The 17,315-nt window shown below is 40.3% G+C and overlaps 3 protein-coding genes across 3 annotated transcripts in view; all 3 read left to right on the top strand.

Annotated features, from left to right (window-relative positions):
- The window catches only part of LOC148349910 (uncharacterized), a 46,907-nt gene that overhangs the window by 15,450 nt on the left and 14,142 nt on the right, over window positions 1-17,315 (top strand). The window lies entirely within an intron of this gene.
- LOC148349913 (uncharacterized) lies at window positions 1,897-8,587 on the top strand. Its single transcript, XM_088355465.1, has 2 exons — window positions 1,897-2,102; window positions 5,929-8,587. The coding sequence occupies exons 1-2, from the start codon at window positions 1,985-1,987 to the stop codon at window positions 7,512-7,514; spliced, it is 1,704 nt and encodes a 567-aa protein (XP_088211591.1). The 5' UTR covers window positions 1,897-1,984; the 3' UTR covers window positions 7,515-8,587.
- LOC148349912 (uncharacterized) lies at window positions 9,360-16,135 on the top strand. Its single transcript, XM_088355447.1, has 2 exons — window positions 9,360-9,563; window positions 13,532-16,135. The coding sequence occupies exons 1-2, from the start codon at window positions 9,455-9,457 to the stop codon at window positions 15,310-15,312; spliced, it is 1,890 nt and encodes a 629-aa protein (XP_088211573.1). The 5' UTR covers window positions 9,360-9,454; the 3' UTR covers window positions 15,313-16,135.

Below are 17,315 nucleotides of genomic sequence, written 5' to 3'. Positions count from 1 at the left end.
CACGGAGGAAGACTGCAACTTCTTGGCTTGTGCAAATATTAAATTAGCGTAAACCCTCATCATGCAAATTGCAAAAAGAAAGGCACATGACGCAACTTTCAAGCTAAAAGCAATTGAGCAGTCCGATAAAGAAGGAAACAGAGCACAGAATCAGGAGTGGATGAGAGTTCCAGCGACAGTGTCAGCGCGAGTGAGGCTGCGGGAGCGTGGGGCGACGTCTATATGACAAAGTTTCTTTCCGACACTGAGGAAGACGACTGATGGCTTCAGTTCCGAGGAGGAAGATGAGGACGGTTAACCGTGATTTTTACAAGTACGGTATGTTTTTATAACAGACCCGTTTACTGTGTTGCGAGCGTGTTGCTACCTGTCACAGGCACCGTTTGGGATGAAAGTTATATTATTATTAAACCTTTGAAAACTCTCGGTGCACCGTCTTCTTTGTAAATATGTGTAACCCATGTATAATATGTATTTGCAATTTTAATTTTTTGTAATGTATACATTTTAGACACTTATTCTGATATGTTTTGCATGGGCCAATGAAAAAGGAGGGGCGGAACAAATGGGGGGTAACGGGAAGTGGGGACCGGTAAAGACCTGTTTGTGAACGTGGCGGACAATTGTGGATATATATTTTTCCCACCCTTACCTTTGGAAATATAAACTTTTTTCCTTGGATTACTTTCAACGGAACCCGGACTCTGCAGGTCTGCATCAAACCTTAAGTACCGGTATCATTTTCCGTTCATTTTGACGGCTGTGATTTTTGGACTGTGTACTTTAATGAAGGACATTTAGTTTCAGTCGCGGGACTTTAAGTCGGGTTTGGGTTAATTTTGTGTTTGTGTTACATTTTTTAATGTGGGCGAATGCGGCTTATAAACAGGTGTGGCTTATGAAGTACAAAATCGGTTTTCCTCTTAAAATGTGGGTGCGGCTTATAATCGGGTGCGCAATTCGTTTTAGAATGGTCTTAAAGTAAAAAAGCTCAACATTAATTTGTTTGTTTTGAATACCAACACACGCGACTATGACCTTCTTTTCATGACCCGGAAGACGTTTATTGTTTTTCTTCTATTCCACAACATCCGCCTCGGCTGCGTGCTGCCCTCTAGCGTCCATGTCCTCACATCCATCGACCCACATCTATCTCAAATACTCTACTGTTCTTTAGGGTAACAAAGTTAGCTCTCGTTTTCAAAAAGGTTTGTTGTTGAGCCAGATTTAGTGATGAGTGAACACTGAATTCTGCAGCTTAACTTTGGCGATCTCATGTGAGTGCCTGAAAACAGACGCTAGGGGACAGCAGTCCGCCAGTAGTGGAATAAGGAGCAAAAAATGAACGTCTCCGGTTGTATATTGGCCAATATTTGTTGGTTAAAAACAGAGATTTTGACTATTCATTTTTTTCTTAAAAATAAAATACAGGGACCAGTTGTTTATTGTTTACATACATCAAACCAGAAATGAAAAAAAGAAATCCTGAATGGTACACAAACCTTATATTCTAGCTAATTGTTGATTTGTATTCAAAATGGATACTCATAATTGCATTATTAATGTAAATTAACATCCTGGCGAAGAATAACCATCTTCAGTCTTCAGTAAATCGGTGTGAAACCGGCAAACAAAAGAGCTAGAGCAACCAAGATCTGCAGTACCACATTAATCCACAGGAGAGCGCTTTTCCACAAGGTTCAACTTAAATTGTGGTTAGCAGTCGTTACTTCGTTTCATGTAGAAAAAAATGTTTTAAAATGTTTAGCACGATTGCCCAAAAAACACAAAAACGGTCATAAATTGTGCCTCCTCCAAAATGTATTAAAAAATATTTCTGACGTATCTCTTTTGGGACCGGAAGTTGTTTAGTTAAAGCTCCGCCTACTTCTACTGTCCATTCGAATCGGTTTACGATGTTCCTGACTACGTTTTGGAAAAAAACTCAATTAATATTGGTAAAAATCAAGTGATTGCTTCAAACATGGCGAACATGTGTACTAGAGGCAAAGGAGAGTTTATAGAGCAAGAGGAGAACGAGCGAGAAGTTCGTAGACCGGACTCCGTTATCAAGCAGCTTTGTGTTGTTCCGAACAGAGCAGGTTGGTCAGCTAAATTTCGGCCTCTTTTCTTGTTTTGAGTCTGAATATATAGTCAGAATTTAGCTTTAACCCTTTTAGCTAGCTATCTAGCTCCTTTTTAGTTTTTTTTTAAACCAGAGTATGAACTTTACATTACACGATTATCATTGATATTTTTACAACGTATGTGTTTCACCCGGTGCGGTTATAGGAGGGCACCAACTTGCCACGTACACACTGAAGTTTCCGGTAAAGCTGATGAACATACATAATTATATATTAATCATATGTGATATTTGGATTCTATGTCAACCAAGTGACATATTTACTTTATTTCTTCATACAGTGGAACCTCGGTTCTCAACCATAATCCGTCCCAGAACCCTGTTGGAAAACTGATTTGTTTGATCACCGAAATCATTTTTCCCATTAAAAATAATGTAAATCGTTTTAATCCGTTCCAACACCCTGAATGTTTACCCTGAATGTTTAACATAAACATCAAGCTAACCCAGGCTAATCGTACGTTCGCGTTATCGTAATCTTCCGTACGAAAGATTACGCTAACATGAACGTGTAAAAATAAAAATAAAAAACGATAAAGAAAAGAATCATGAATAGGATTTCTTACCTTTGTGATGGTCAGCAGAAGGCGCAGGTGGACGGTGGGGTATTCCCTAGCAAGATCAGCACACCTTTTTTTTTCTATTATTTCTTTCTTAAATGCAATAGTTGTACGCACTACTTTTCTTTTTTCACCTGTAGCAACTTTGCCGCTTGCACTGACTTTCTTCGGAGGCATAATAAGGGGCTAAAACACCAGTACGCCGCTCAGCATGGAACTCACGCATTACCGGCGTAGCAAGAATTTCTCTACATTTTTGGTCGGACTTCGATTTGTTCGAACTGAGAGGCGTTCGAAAACTGAGGTTCCACTGTATTATGTTTAAAATACTCCCTTTCCTACAATTTTTATCTAGCTTTGTTATTTTTTACTAGTTATTTTGTTGTGCTCTGTAACAGCTTTTAAGACTTTTTGTGATAAAGGACTTTTTAAGGGGTTGCTGTTGCAATTCTTGGTAAAATACCTTAGTTTACTTTTTTATTCAAACGTACAGATTTAATAACACGATCATCAATTGAAACCCAGATTTAATCTTTTTGTCATTGAATAACCTTCAGACTTCAGCTAAATCGATGGTGAGCTAACAAATCAAGCTAAGCTAGTACAGACGCTCCCCTACTTACGACCATTCGGCTTACAAAAAAGGGTAGATACGAAAAAAAATTCGGGTGCTTCTTTCCGCCGCTACCAGCATGTGGCGCTGTGAGAGCTCACCCAGCATCCACCCGAAGAAGAAATCTGCTTCCTCTTCCTGGTTCGTGTGTAAACATTCTATACTGTATCTCCAGCGCGCTAAAAACGTTGACATTTTTATTGTTTAATATCTCGTGCATCCATTCAATATCGTTGGTTTAAAGCAGGAGTGCCCAAACTTTTTCCTGTGAGGGCCACATAACTTTTCCCTTCTCTGATGAGGGGCCGGTGTCAGTTTGTAACAGAAAAAGTGTGATGATTGCAGGAGTGCCTAAATGTAAAAATGTATTGCACATCTCACCTGCAAAATAGATGGTAAATGTCAGTCTCACACGACACCATTTCCTTGTTGACATTAAGAGTGATTTATTGAACGAGTCTCATTAAATCACCCTTCTCTGACCTGTGAGACTATATCATCTAGTGGTGATATACTGGTACTTCACTTTTTCTGCTTTACAAAACAACACCAAAATCCCAAAATATAACATTTTAACTAGTCAACAACCCTTGTTACACCATATAAAATAGTTACTAACTAATAGTTAATTATGAAAATAGTTCATAACTAATGAACATTTTATTGCAAAAGTCCAACTTTATTAGCAAATACAAATACACATATATGAAAAAAAAATCAAAATGCTTTCTGGTATTGTTCAAGGGGCCGGACCAAATGTGGAGGCGGGCCGCATCCGGCCCACGGGCCGTAGTTTGGGGACCACTGGTTTAGAGTAAGAAGAGGGCAGTCGTTTCTTTTGAAATGAAAGTGGAATATGAAAGATTGATGCGGTTGAGAAAATCGTTAGATCGTTTTTTTCGGACTCTTTTTAACACGGAGGAGATGGTCGCATAACTCTTGAATCCCATCTTCCACAAGTAAGTTAAGCTTGACTTTATTTATTTTTATAGAACATATTATTTTATCAAATGTTTATTTTTGAGTACAAAACAATACAGGTTACTTATACAAGCCTTAAACATACGAATATAAATGTTAAACGTACAAAATATAGCACTGAAGCAACTGTCCATGATCCCTTCCCATGTTCTGGAAAACCACTTTGATGGTATGGCGTTCCTGTTCAGACCTTATCGCCTCCTTCACGACCATGGATTTCTTCTCCCGCCTGGAACCGAGACCACCTCACGATGTTTTAACCTGCCGATTACCTGGTGGACCTCTTGGTCTGCTTTTTCACCCCCTTCCTGTTCGAACTTTGGTGCCCGCTGCCCTAACCAAATAGTCTGAGGACTCTCAATGCCATAACCATCAGAGCCTTTTCCTTCTTGTAACCAAGGCTGATGGAATGCAGCGGCAGTTGGAGTATGTTCCAATCAAAGAAGCCCACATCTGAGGCTTCTTGGCATCCCCAGCCACTTCCTAATAAAAGAGTTTGTGAGCCGGTCCAGCTTGCTTGCCACTGAGAAAGTATAATATCAGTTTCCATTGCTACGCAGACGACACTCAACTAGATCTCCCGATGGGGGAACCTGCCACTAAACTGTGGACATTTTATGGATTTTTAATCCTTTTTTATTTGAATAGCTAATTGTCTTGAATTTTGGCTACCCGAAACCTTCCTCTGTGCTGCGGGAAGGTCTTCTTTTTTTTCTGCGAAGGAGTGAACCTGTTAGGGTTTCACCAGAATAGTCAATTCAAGTCATGTTTATTTGTATAGCCCTTAATCTAAAAGTATCTATCTATCTATCTATCTATCTATCTATCTATCTATCTATCTATCTATCTATCTATCTATCTATCTATCTATCTATCTATCTATCTATCTATCTATCTATCTATCTATCTATCTATCTATCTATCTATCTATCTATCTATCTATCTATCTATCTATCTATCTATCTATCTATCTAATCAGAAAGAGTCTGAAAGGGCTACACAGATCAAAGACTATTGCAAACTACAGACTATTATGACACCTTCCCCTCATCTAAAACCTACATGAGGGCAAATGATACTCATATTATCAACATAAAATATAGATTATTTATATGCCATAGAGTAGAAGTGTGTTTAAAGCTTAAATTTAAACATTTCCACTGAGGTTGCGGATCGAATTTCAGGGGAAGAGCATTCCACAGCACCGGGGCCCGGATGGAGAAAGCTCTCCAACTTGCGGATTTCTTCTTGGCTCTTGGGATCACGAGTAGACCGGCGTTTTCAGAGCGAAGGCTCCGGACCGGAACATAGCGGGAAATTAAATCTGAAAGAATAAGTAGCCAACTGTGGCAGGTACACTGGGAACAGACTTAAACACCACGATTTTACTGGACAAGATTCATTGAAATTTACTAAGGTGTGGGTGTGGGAGACCAGATCTAAAGGGAAAGTCTTGACGTGTGTGGAGCTGGAGACACTGGCTTGTTGGTTATTTGTCACCAGCCACTTTTAAAGGCTGCCGCCTTGATTAAAGGCGGCTGGAGCTGCACTGATTTAGATTCTCAAAAAACGACGACGTTTTATTGTTGGACTCTGATTTAAATTCCATGTGTTCTTGTGTTCTGCAGACGCCAGTGAAGAACATCTTTGTCCTGGACGGCAGGAACAAGAGTTGCTTGGCGTCAAAGGGCATGAGGTGGATTTGAAGCCTGATCACGTTAAAAAGGAGCAAGAGGAGCATCTTGTTCATGTAAAAGAGGAGGAGGAATACGCAAAACATGATCCCGTTAAAGAGGAGGAGCATTTCACTGAATTGCTCGTGGCAGGGGTCCATTCAACCGCCGAAGGTCAACATGAAGAGCCTCTAAGAAGCAGCTCCCGTCATGACGTGAGAACTGATGACGGCAACACATCCGACTCTGCACACACCGATGGCGACGAACAGTCGGAAAGTGAAAACAAATGTTCTCATGGTGGGAAAACGTTTCTGCTCAAGAGTGATTTAAAATTGCATATGGTAGTTCACGCTGGTGAGAAGCCTTTTCAGTGTCTAGTTTGCGGTCAAAGATTCAGCAGGAAGTATACCTTAAAAAGACACGCAAGAACCCACACTGGTGAGAAGCCTTTTTCCTGCTCAGTTTGCGGTCAAAGATTCAGCCTGAAAGGAAACTTAAAACAACACAATAAAATCCATACTGGTGAGAAGCCTTTTTCCTGCTCAATTTGCGGTCAAAAATTTACCCAGAGCGGGAGCTTAAAAAAACACGCAAGTCTCCACGCAGGTGAGAAGCCTTTTCCGTGTCTAGTTTCCGGTCAAAGATTCAGGAGGAAGTATACTTTAAAAAGACATGCAAGTCTCCACACTGGCGAAAAGCCTTTTCCTTGCTCAGTTTGCGGTCAAAGATTTACTCGTAGCGAGAGTTTAAAAAGACACACAAGAACCCACACCGGTGAGAAGCCCTTTTCCTGCTCAATTTGCGGTCAAACCTTTAACCAGAGCGGGAGCTTAAAAAGACACACAATAACCCACACTGGTGAGAAGCTTTTTGCCTGCTCAGTTTGCAGTCAAAGATTCACCAGGAAGAGTTCCTTAAAATCACACGCAAGAACCCACACTGGTGAGAAACCTTATGCCTGCTCAGTTTGCGGTCAAATATTCAGCTGGAAGAGTTCCTTAAAATCGCATGCAATAACCCACACTGGTGAGAAACCTTATGCCTGCACGGTTTGCGGTCAAACATTCTCTGAGAATGGCTTAAAACAACACAATAAAATCCACACTGGTGAGAAGCCTTTTGCATGCTCAGTTTGCGATCAAAAATTTAACCAGAGCGGGGGCTTACGAAGACACACAAAAATCCACACTGGTGAGAAGCCTTTTGCATGCTCTATTTGTGGTCAAAGGTTCAGCCTGAAAGGAAACTTGAAAAATCACACAAGAACCCACACCGGTGAAAAACTATTTTCCTGCTCAGTTTGTGGTCAAAGATTCAGCCTGAAAGGAAACTTAAAAAAACACACAAGAACCCACACTGGCGAGAAGCCCTTTTCCTGCTCTGTTTGCGGTCAAAGATTCAGTCGGAAACAGGCCTTAACGGTCCACACAAGAATCCACACTTGTGAGAAACCTTATGCCTGCACAGTTTGCGGTCAAAAATTCTCTGAGAATAGGAGCCTAAAAAGACACACTTGTGAAAAGTCTTTTTCCTGCTAAATTTGAGGTAAAAATTTAACCAGAGTGGCCGCATAAAAAGGCACACAAGCACCCACAATAGTGAAACACATTTTGCCTGCTCAGTTTGCCATCATAGATTCTCAAGTCAAGCTAAAATATGCTAGTGAGAATAGTATTGGTCACTCTGTTTGATATGATTTCCCTTCTTGCAATCAGGTTTAGAATATCCACCAGTGAATGAACTGTATACATTGTGATATGGCTTATCTAAACTTTTCTTAGCATGCATATACTGTATAGTATATATAGGCGGCACGGCGGGTGAGTGGTTAGTGCGTCCGCATCACAGTTCTGAGGTCATGGGGTAAAATCCAGCTACCAGCTTTCCTGTGCGGAGTTTGCATGTTCTCCCCGTGCTAGCGTGGGTTTTCTCCGGGTAAATCCATTCCCCCCTATTCAAAAACATGCCTTTCAGGTTAATCGGCTGGTCTAAGTTGTTCCTAGGAGCAAATGAGCGAGTGAGTTGTCTGTTCCAGTGTGTAGACAACCGGTTAAGGGTGTCCCCTGCCCACTGCCTGAAGATAGATGAAATTGGCTTCAGCCCCCCCGTGACCCTACTGAGAATAAGCGGTGCAGATGATGGATGGACGTTTCACTTTCCGGACATTTTCAACATCTTACCTAGTGTTTACTATTCTGTGTGCAGTAATGCTAATTGTAATTCACCCTGGTCAATCCTGGAAGGGGGATTACCACATGTGAGGTCCTTTCTCAAGGTTTCTCTTTTTTCCTCACACTAAGGTTTTTGAGTTGTTCCTTGCCCACATGCTGGTTTAAGATCAGGTAATTGTGCAATTGTGTAATTGTAATCCTGTGCAGTCCTTTGAGACATTTTTGTGATTAAGGGCTGTATAAATAAATGTGACTTGACTTGACGTGTATATATGCAAACATACATACATACCTACAACATATATGCTTGTACGCATATGCGTGTGCTATTCTTTAAAATTTTTCATTAAAATGTTCTGGTTTTGCAGGCCCTTCTTTTAAAGCCTCATTGTGTAATAAATGAAAAAAATAAACGAATGGGACCCCAACCTTAAACTCGAGCTATGTGTTGATTTTTATCCGAAATGTATGTTCATCATTACATTAGTAATGTAAATTAACATCCTGGCGACGAGTAACCATCTTCAATCTTCAGTAAATCGGTGTGATACCGGCAGGGTTGGGTAGGGTTACTTTAACTGGATTACTTTCAATTATTTTTGGATGACTCCAATACCAAATATGCTAATAAAAGACAAGAGAAACTAAATATGAATAAAATGATGACTCACAACTCCTGGTAAGCTCTCCTGGCTTTGATCTCCGGCAAAACTAACATGAAATGCGACAGAAACAAAATGAAAATAAATCCAAACAGCTTGCCAACATAATTTTTGCCATTCCATGTATTCCGTTACTCCCCAAGCCTGCACAAAATTGAGTCATTTTATTCATATTTAGTTTCTTTTGTCTATTATTAGCATATTTGGTATTGGAGTAATCCAAAAGTAATTGAAAGTAATCCAGTTAAAGCAACCCTACCCAACCAACCCTGGATACCGGCCAACAAAAGAGCTGAAGCAACCAAGATCTGCAGTACCACATTAATCCACAGGAGAGCGCTTTTCTACAAGGTTAAACTTAAAATTTGGTTAGCAGTCGTTACTTCGTTTCATGTAGAAAAAAAATGTTTTAAAATATTTAGCATGATTGCCCAAAAAATGAAAACGGTCATAAATTGTGCCTTCTCAAAAATGTATTAGAAAATATTTCTAACGTATCTCTTTTGGGACCGGAAGTTGTTTAGTTAAAGCTCCGCCTACTTCTACTATCCGTTCGAATCGGTTTACGATTGTTCCTCACCACGTTCCGGAAAAAACTCAAATAATCTTGGTAAAAATCAAGCGATTGCTTCAAATACGGAAAACATGTGTACAAGAGGGAAAGGAGAGTTTATAGAGCATGAGGAGAACGAGCGAGAAGTTCGTAGACCGGACGCCGTTATTAAGCAGCTTCGTGTTGTTCTGAACAGAGCAGGTTGGTCAGCGAAATTTTGGCCTCCTTTCTTGCTAGCCATCTAGTTTTGGGTTTGGCTATATAATCAGACTTTAGCTTTTTAACAGTTTTAGCTATCTATCTAGCTTCTTTTTTATTTTTATTTTTTACCAGAGTATGAACTTTAAATTACACGATTATCATTGATATTGTTACAATGTATATGTTTCACCCGGTGCGGTTATAGGGGGGCACCAACTAGCAACGTACACACTTAAGTTTCCGGTAATTAAGATGATCATATATTAATAATATATGATATTTTGAATCTATGTGAACCAAGTGACATATTTACTTTTTTCCATATTATGTTTGAAATAGTTCCTACATTTTTTTATATATTTTGTTTATTTTTTTTTGCTAGTTATTTTGTTGTTGTTGTGCTCTGTAACGCCCTTTAAGACTTATTGTGATAAAGGACTTAACTATCAATGGCGGGCACCAAAGTTCAAACAGGAAGGGGGTGAAAAAGTAGACCAAGAGGTCGACCAGGCAATCGGCAGGCTAAAACATCGTGAGGTGGTCAATTTGTTACATATATCCAGGGTTGGGTAGGGTTACTTTAACTTGATTACTTTCAATGACTTTTGGATGACTCCAATTCCAAATATGCTAATAAAAAACAAAAGAAACTAAATATGAATACAATTATGATTCGCAACACGTGGTAAGCTTTCGCTCCTGGCTTTGATCTCTTTGATCTCCGGCAAAACTAACATAAAATGCGACAGAAACAAAATGAAAATAAATCCAAACAGCTTGCCAACATCATTTTTGCCCTTCCATGTGGTCCGTTACTCCCCAAGCCTGCACAAAATTTAGTCATTTTATTCATATTTAGTTTCTTTTGTCTTTTATTAGCATATTTGGTATTGGAGTCATCCAAAAGTCATTTAAAGTAATCAAGTTAAAGTAACCCTACCCAACCCTGCATATATCTAATAGCAGACAAACAAAGTGATATATGAGAAGTGAAATTAGGTTTATAGGATTTACAGAAAATGTGCAATAATTGCTGAAACAAAAGTAGGTAGGTGCATACATGTTTGGGCACCCCAACAGAAAAATGACATCAATATTTAGTAGAATCCTCCTTTTGCAGAAATTACAGCCTCTAAATGATTCCTATAGCTTCCAATGAGGGTCTGTATTCTGGTTGAAGGTATTTTTGACCATTCTTCTTTACAAAACATCTCCACTTCAGTCAGGTTTGATGGTTTCCGAGCATGGACAGCCCGCTTTAAATCACACCACAGGTTTTCAATAATATTCAGGGGGTTGGGACTGAGATGGCCATTCCAGAACATTGTACTTGAATGCCTAAGTAGAATTTGAGCAGTGTTTGGGGTCGTTGTCTTGTTGAAGTATCCAGCCCTGGCGCAACTTCAGGTCTGCCACTGATTCTAGAACATTGTTTGCAAGAATCTGCCGATACTGACTGGAATCCATGCGACCTTCAACTTTAACAAGATTGCCAGTACCTGCACTGGCCACACAGTCCCAAAGCATGACGGAACCACCGCCAAATTTTACTGTGGGTAGCAAGTGTTTGTCTTGGAATGCTGTGTTCTTCTTCCGCCATGCATACCGCCCTTTGTTGTTGAAGATAAGACCAATTTGTTGAATCATCTCGTCCGTGTTCAAAGAAATGCAGGAATCAAAATGACATAAGAGGGAGTTCTTTTTATTGATACACAATTTCAACAAGAGACTCAGCGAATCAAAGATATGCGTGTGTCTTTATACTTTTCAACATAGCACGTGTACCCGGTTTGGCCCCGTCCCTATTCACGCCTGAAGGCGTACATGCCCAGGGTTCCGTCCTTATTTGGAAGTGTTTTCAAGTTTATGCCAGTTTATGTCACCTTGCCCTTTGCCGTTATCTGTTGTCCTCCTTTGAGGAGGATTGTTTATACTAATTCGTCCTTCGAGACCTTCCCGAGATGTAAACAACATTTCTCCCAACTGTAAGCAAGTCTTTCTACATTTGTTTCTAAATGTATGCAAATCTATTCTACAAATGCAAGTTTATTTTCTACAACATTGTTAGGTCCAAATAACTCAATTTTAGTTTCATCAGTCTACAGCACCTTATTCCAAAATAAAGCTGACTTGTCAAAATGTGCTTTAGCATACCTCAAGCGACTCTGTTTGTGTCATGTACGCAGAAAATGCTTCTCTCGCATTACTCTCCCATACAGCTTCACCTTGTGCAAAGTGTGCTGATAGTTGAACGATGCGCAGTGACACATTCTGCAGCAAGATCGTGTTGTAGGTCTTTGGAGCTGGTCTGTGGGTTGAGTTTGATTGTTCTCACCATCATTCGCCTCTGCTTATCTGAGACTTTTCTTGGCCTGCCACCTCAAACCTTAACTAGAACTGTGCCTGTGGCCTTCCATTTCCCCACCATGTTCCTCACAGTGGAAACTGGCAGCTGAAATCTCTGAGCTGGCTTTTTGTATCCTTCCCCTAAACCATAATGTCGAACAATTTTTTTTCCTGTCATTTGACAGTTGTTCTGAGGCTATCTAACAAATTTTGTGTTCCCATAGTTAGTGCTAAAGGTATTCAAATCAATAAAACAACAAGGGTGCCCAAATGTATGCTTCTGTCTATTTTTGTTTAGGTAATTATTGCACACTTTCTGTAGATCCTATGAACTTCATTTCACTTCTCAGATATCACTGTGTTTGTCTGCTACATGATATATTGCTGACATTGCTGGTCTGAACAACCAATGATTTATAAAGGAAAATCTTGAAAATTATCAGGGGTGCCCAAAATTTTGCATAGGACTGTACATTAGTATGTTTAAGGCTTGTATAAGTAAGCTGTATTGTTTTGTACTCCAAAATAAACATTTTGTAAAATAATATGCTCTATAAAGATAAATAAAGTTAACGTTAACTTACTTGTGGAAGATGGGTTTCAAGAGTTATGCGACTTCATCCTTCATGGTAGAAAGTGGGCAAAAAAAGCAATCTAAGCATTTTCTCAACCGCATCAATCTTTCTTATTCCACTTTCATTTCAAAAGAAACGGCTCGCCATATTAAATGGACGCACAAGATATTAAACAATAAAAATGTCATAGTTCTAATTGCGTTGGAAATACAGTATAGAATGTTTACCCATGAACTATTTATTTATTTTTAAGCTTTTTTTTTTATATTGAATAGCTAAATGGCTTGAATCTTGGCTACCTGAAACCTTCCTGGGTGCTGCGGGAAGCATCCGTTAGATTTTTTTTATTTCAATCTTTTTTTTAAAAGATTTTCTTTTTTTTTCTGCGAAGGAGTGAACCTGTCAAGTCAAGTCATGTTTATTTGTATAGCCTTTAATCACAAAGAGTCTCAAAGGGCTGCACAGACCACAGATTATCGCGAAGCACAGACTATTATGACACCATCCCCTGATCTAAAACCTACATGACGGCAAATAATACACATATTATCAACTTAAAATATAGGTTATTCATATGCTATAGAGTAGAAGTGTGTTTTAAGCTTAGATTGAAACATTTCCACTGAGGTTGCAGATCGAATCTCAGGGGGAAGAGCGTTCCACAGCACCGGGGCCCGGATGGAGAAAGCTCTCCAACTTGCGGATTTCTTCTTGGCTCTTGGGATCAATAGTAGACCGGCGTTTTCAGAGCGGAGGCTCCGGACCGGAACATAGGGGGATATAAAATCTGAAAGAATAAGTAGCCAAATGTGCTAGGTACCCTGGGAACAGACTTAAAGACCACGATTCATTGAAATTTACTGAGGTGTGGGAGACCAGATCTAAAGGGAAAGTTTTAACCTGTGTGGAGCTGGAGACACCTGCTTAATGGTTATTTGTCACCTTGATTAAAGGCGGCTGGAGCTGCACTGATTTAGATTCTCAAAAAACGCCGGCGTTTTATTGTTGGACTCGGATTTAAATACCATGTGTTCTTTTGTTCTGCAGACGTCAGTGAAGAATATTGTCCTGGACGACAGGAACAAGTGTTGCCTGGCGTCAAAGGGCATGAGGTGGATTTGAAGCCTGATCACGTTAAAAAGGAAGAGAAGGAGGAGCATCCAGTTCATGTTAAAGTGGAGGAAGAAGAAAAGCCTGTTCACGTTAAAACGGTGGAACATTTCACCGAATTGCTCGTGGCAGGGGTCCATTCAACCACCGAAGGTCAACATGAAGAGAAAAACTGGCAGGAGCCTCTAAGAAGCAGCTCCCGTCATGACGTGAAAACTGATGACGGCAACACATCCGACTCTGCACACACCGATGGCGACGAACAGTCGGAAAGTCAAAACAAATGTTCTCATTGTGGGAAATCCTTTCCGCTCAAGAGGGATTTAAAATTGCATATGGTAGTTCACGCTGGTCAGAAGCCTTTTCCGTGTCTAGTTTGCGGTCAAAGATTCAGGAGAAAGTATACCTTAAAAAGACACGCAAGTCTCCACACTGGCGAGAAGCCTTTTTCCTGCTCAGTTTGCGGTCAAAAATTTAATCAGAGCGGGAGCTTAGAAAGCCACACAAGAACCCACACTGGCGAGAAGCCCTTTTCCTGCTCAATTTGCGGTCAAAAATTTAACCACAGCGGGAGCTTAAAAAGACACGCAAGTCTCCACACAGGTGAGAAGCCTTTTTCTTGCTCAGTTTGCGGTCAAAGATTTACTATTAGTGAGAGTTTAAAAAGACACACAAGAACTCACACTGGTGAAAAACTATTTTCTTGCTCAGTTTGTGGTCAAAGATTCAGTCTGAAAGCAAACTTAAAAACACACATGAGAATCCACACAGGAGAGAAACCTTTTGGATGCTCAATTTGTGGTCAAACATTTCACGTGAACGAAAGCTTAAAAAGACACACAAGAACCCACAGTGGTGAGAAGCCTTTTGCCTGCTCAGTTTGTGGTCAAAGATTTTGCCAGAAAGAACATTTAAGAATACACTTAAGAACCCACACTGGTGAGAAGCCTTTTGCCTGCTCAGTTTGCGGTCAAAGATTCACTATGAATGCAAGTTTAAAAATCCACATAAGAACCCACACTGGTGAGAAGCCATATCCCTGCACAGTTTGCGGTAAAAAATTCTCTGATAATGGGAGCTTAAAACAACACAAAAAAATCCACACCGGTGAGAAGCCTTTTGCGTGCTCTGTTTGCGATAAAAAGTACAGCCTTAAGAAACTCTTACAAAGGCATACAAGAAACCACACTGGTGAAAGGCCTTTTGCCTGTTCGGTTTGTGGTGAAAAATTCTCCGATCATGGAATATTAGAAAACCACATAAGAACCCACACCGGTGAGAAGCCCTTTTCCTGCTCAATTTGCGGTCAAAATTTTAACCAGAGCGGGAGCTTAAAAAGACACACAAGAACCCACACTGGTGAGAAGCTTTTTGCCTGCTTGGTTTGCAATCAAAGATTCACCAGAAACAGTTCCTTAAAATCACATGCAAGAACTCACACTGGTGAGAAACCTTATGCCTGCACAGTTTGTGGCCAAAAATTTTCTGAGAATAGGAGCTTAAAACAGCACGCAAGAGTGCACACAGGCGAGAAACCTTATTCGTGCTCGGTGTGTGCTAAAAAATTCAGCTTGAAGAGACTCTTGACAAGGCACACAAGAAACCACACTGGTGAGAGGCCTTTTGCCTGTTCGATTTGTGGAGAAAAATTCCTTGATAATCGGAGCCTCAAAAGACACACAAGAACCCACACTAGTGAAAAGTCTTTTTCCTGCTAAATTTGAGGTAAAAATTTAACCTGAGTGGCCGCATAAAAGGGCACACAAAATCCCACACTAGTGAAACACATTTTACCTCCTCAGTTTGCCATCATAGATTCTCAAGTCAAGCTAAAATATGCTAGTGAGAATAGTATTAGTCACTCTGCTTGATATGATTTCTCTCATTCAGGTTTAGAAAATCCACCACTGAATGAACTGTATACATTGTGATATGGCTTATCTAAACTTTCCTTAGCATACCGTATTATATATAGGCGGCACGGCGGATGAGTGGTTAGTGCGTCCGCAGCACAGTTCTAAGTTCATGGGATCAAATCCAGCTACCAGCTTTCCTGTGCGGAGTTTGCATGTTCTCCCCGTGCTTGCGTGGGTTTTCTCCCGGAAATCCATTTTTCCCCCCTATTCTAAAACATGCCTTTCAGGTTAATCAGATGGTCCAAGTTGTTCCTAGGAGCGAATGAGCGAGTAAGTTGTCTGTCCCAGTGTGCCCTGCGACTGGCAGGCAACCAGTGTCCCCTGCCCACTGCCCGAAGATAGCTGAAATGGGCTCCCCGCAACCCTACTGAGAATAAGCGGTGCAGATGATGGATGGACATATATATGTAAACATACATACATGAAATGATCTGAAATGATCTGCATTTCTATAGCGCTTTTCAAGTCAATGACTTCCCAAAGCGCTTTACAGTGTGCTTCACATTTCCCAATAGCGGCCTTGTATTGCAGCCATGTAAGACGCTAACCTGCTTATTGGGGGTATTAGGGGTTCAGTGTCTTACCCAAGGACACTTCGACATGCAACACGGACAAGCCGGGATTCGAACTGGGATCTCTTGATCCCAAGACAAGCGCTCTACCTCCTGAGCTACTGCCGCCCCATGTTTGTATGTATATGCATGTGCTATTTCTGAAAATGTTTCATTAAAATGTACTGGTTTTGCAGGTCTATCTTTTTAAAGCCTCATTGTGTCATATTTAACCATTTTATGACACTGATTTGCCAAGTAGGAACGGGGGCCAGTGCCACAGTAAATTGTGTAAAAGAAATACAAATTTCTCAACCTCTGATTTTTTTCATTTGATACAAATGAACACTGGAATGACAGTTCTTATATATATGGCTAGTATTCAAATCAATTGTCGTTTTTTACTGAAAATATTATTGCACTACTAGTTGGCACTAAATATTACAGACTATCCTTTTAATGAACAATTATATACAATTCATTAATGTGTAATGGTGCCGTAGTCTCTTATAAAGACCTTTGCGATTTTCTCTTTTGGACAAGGGCGTAAATGAGGCATGGACAGATGGAACGTGTCCCCAACACAATCGGGCAGTCATGGTTTAGTCACCACCATAGGAGTAACCAGCTCCTTTTAGGGGTACCCCAAATTTAATCCAAGTCCCCGCCAAAAGTATAATAGGTTTTAAACTCTCAATAAAAGACAGCATAGAAACAATAAAAAGTGCTAGCTAAAATATAGTCAATTCATGTTCATTTCTGACATCCTTAATCACAAAGAGTCTCAAAGGGCTGCACAGATCAAAGACTATTGCAAACTACAGACTATTATGACACCTTCCCCTCATCTAAAACCTACATGAGGGCAAATAATACACATATTATCAACATAAAATATAGATTATTCATATGCTATAGAAGTGTGTTTAAAGCTTAGATTTAAACAATTCCACTGAGGTTGCAGATCAAATCTCAAGGGGAAGAGCATTCCACAGCACTGGGCCCGAATGGAGAACGCTCTCCAACCTGCGGATCTTTTCTTGGCTCTTGGGATCACTAGTAGACCAGCGTTTTCAGAGCGAAGGCTCCGGACTGGAACATAGGGGGGGAATTAAATCTGAAAGATATGAGGGAGCAAGTCCATGCATGCTTTTGTATACTACCAACAGAACCTTCAAATCACATCTTAAGTTAACAGGGAGCCAATGCAGGTTAGCTAAAATCGGGGTCATGTGATCAAACTTTCTTGTCTTA

Source organism: Urocampus carinirostris, chromosome 16, assembly GCF_059441175.1.
Source record: "Urocampus carinirostris isolate Australia breed hairy pipefish chromosome 16, RoL_Ucar_1.0, whole genome shotgun sequence".
NCBI lineage: Eukaryota > Metazoa > Chordata > Actinopteri > Syngnathiformes > Syngnathidae > Urocampus > Urocampus carinirostris.
The sequence above is the reverse complement of the archived record's forward strand: the minus strand, read 5'-3'. Positions and strand labels throughout refer to the sequence as shown.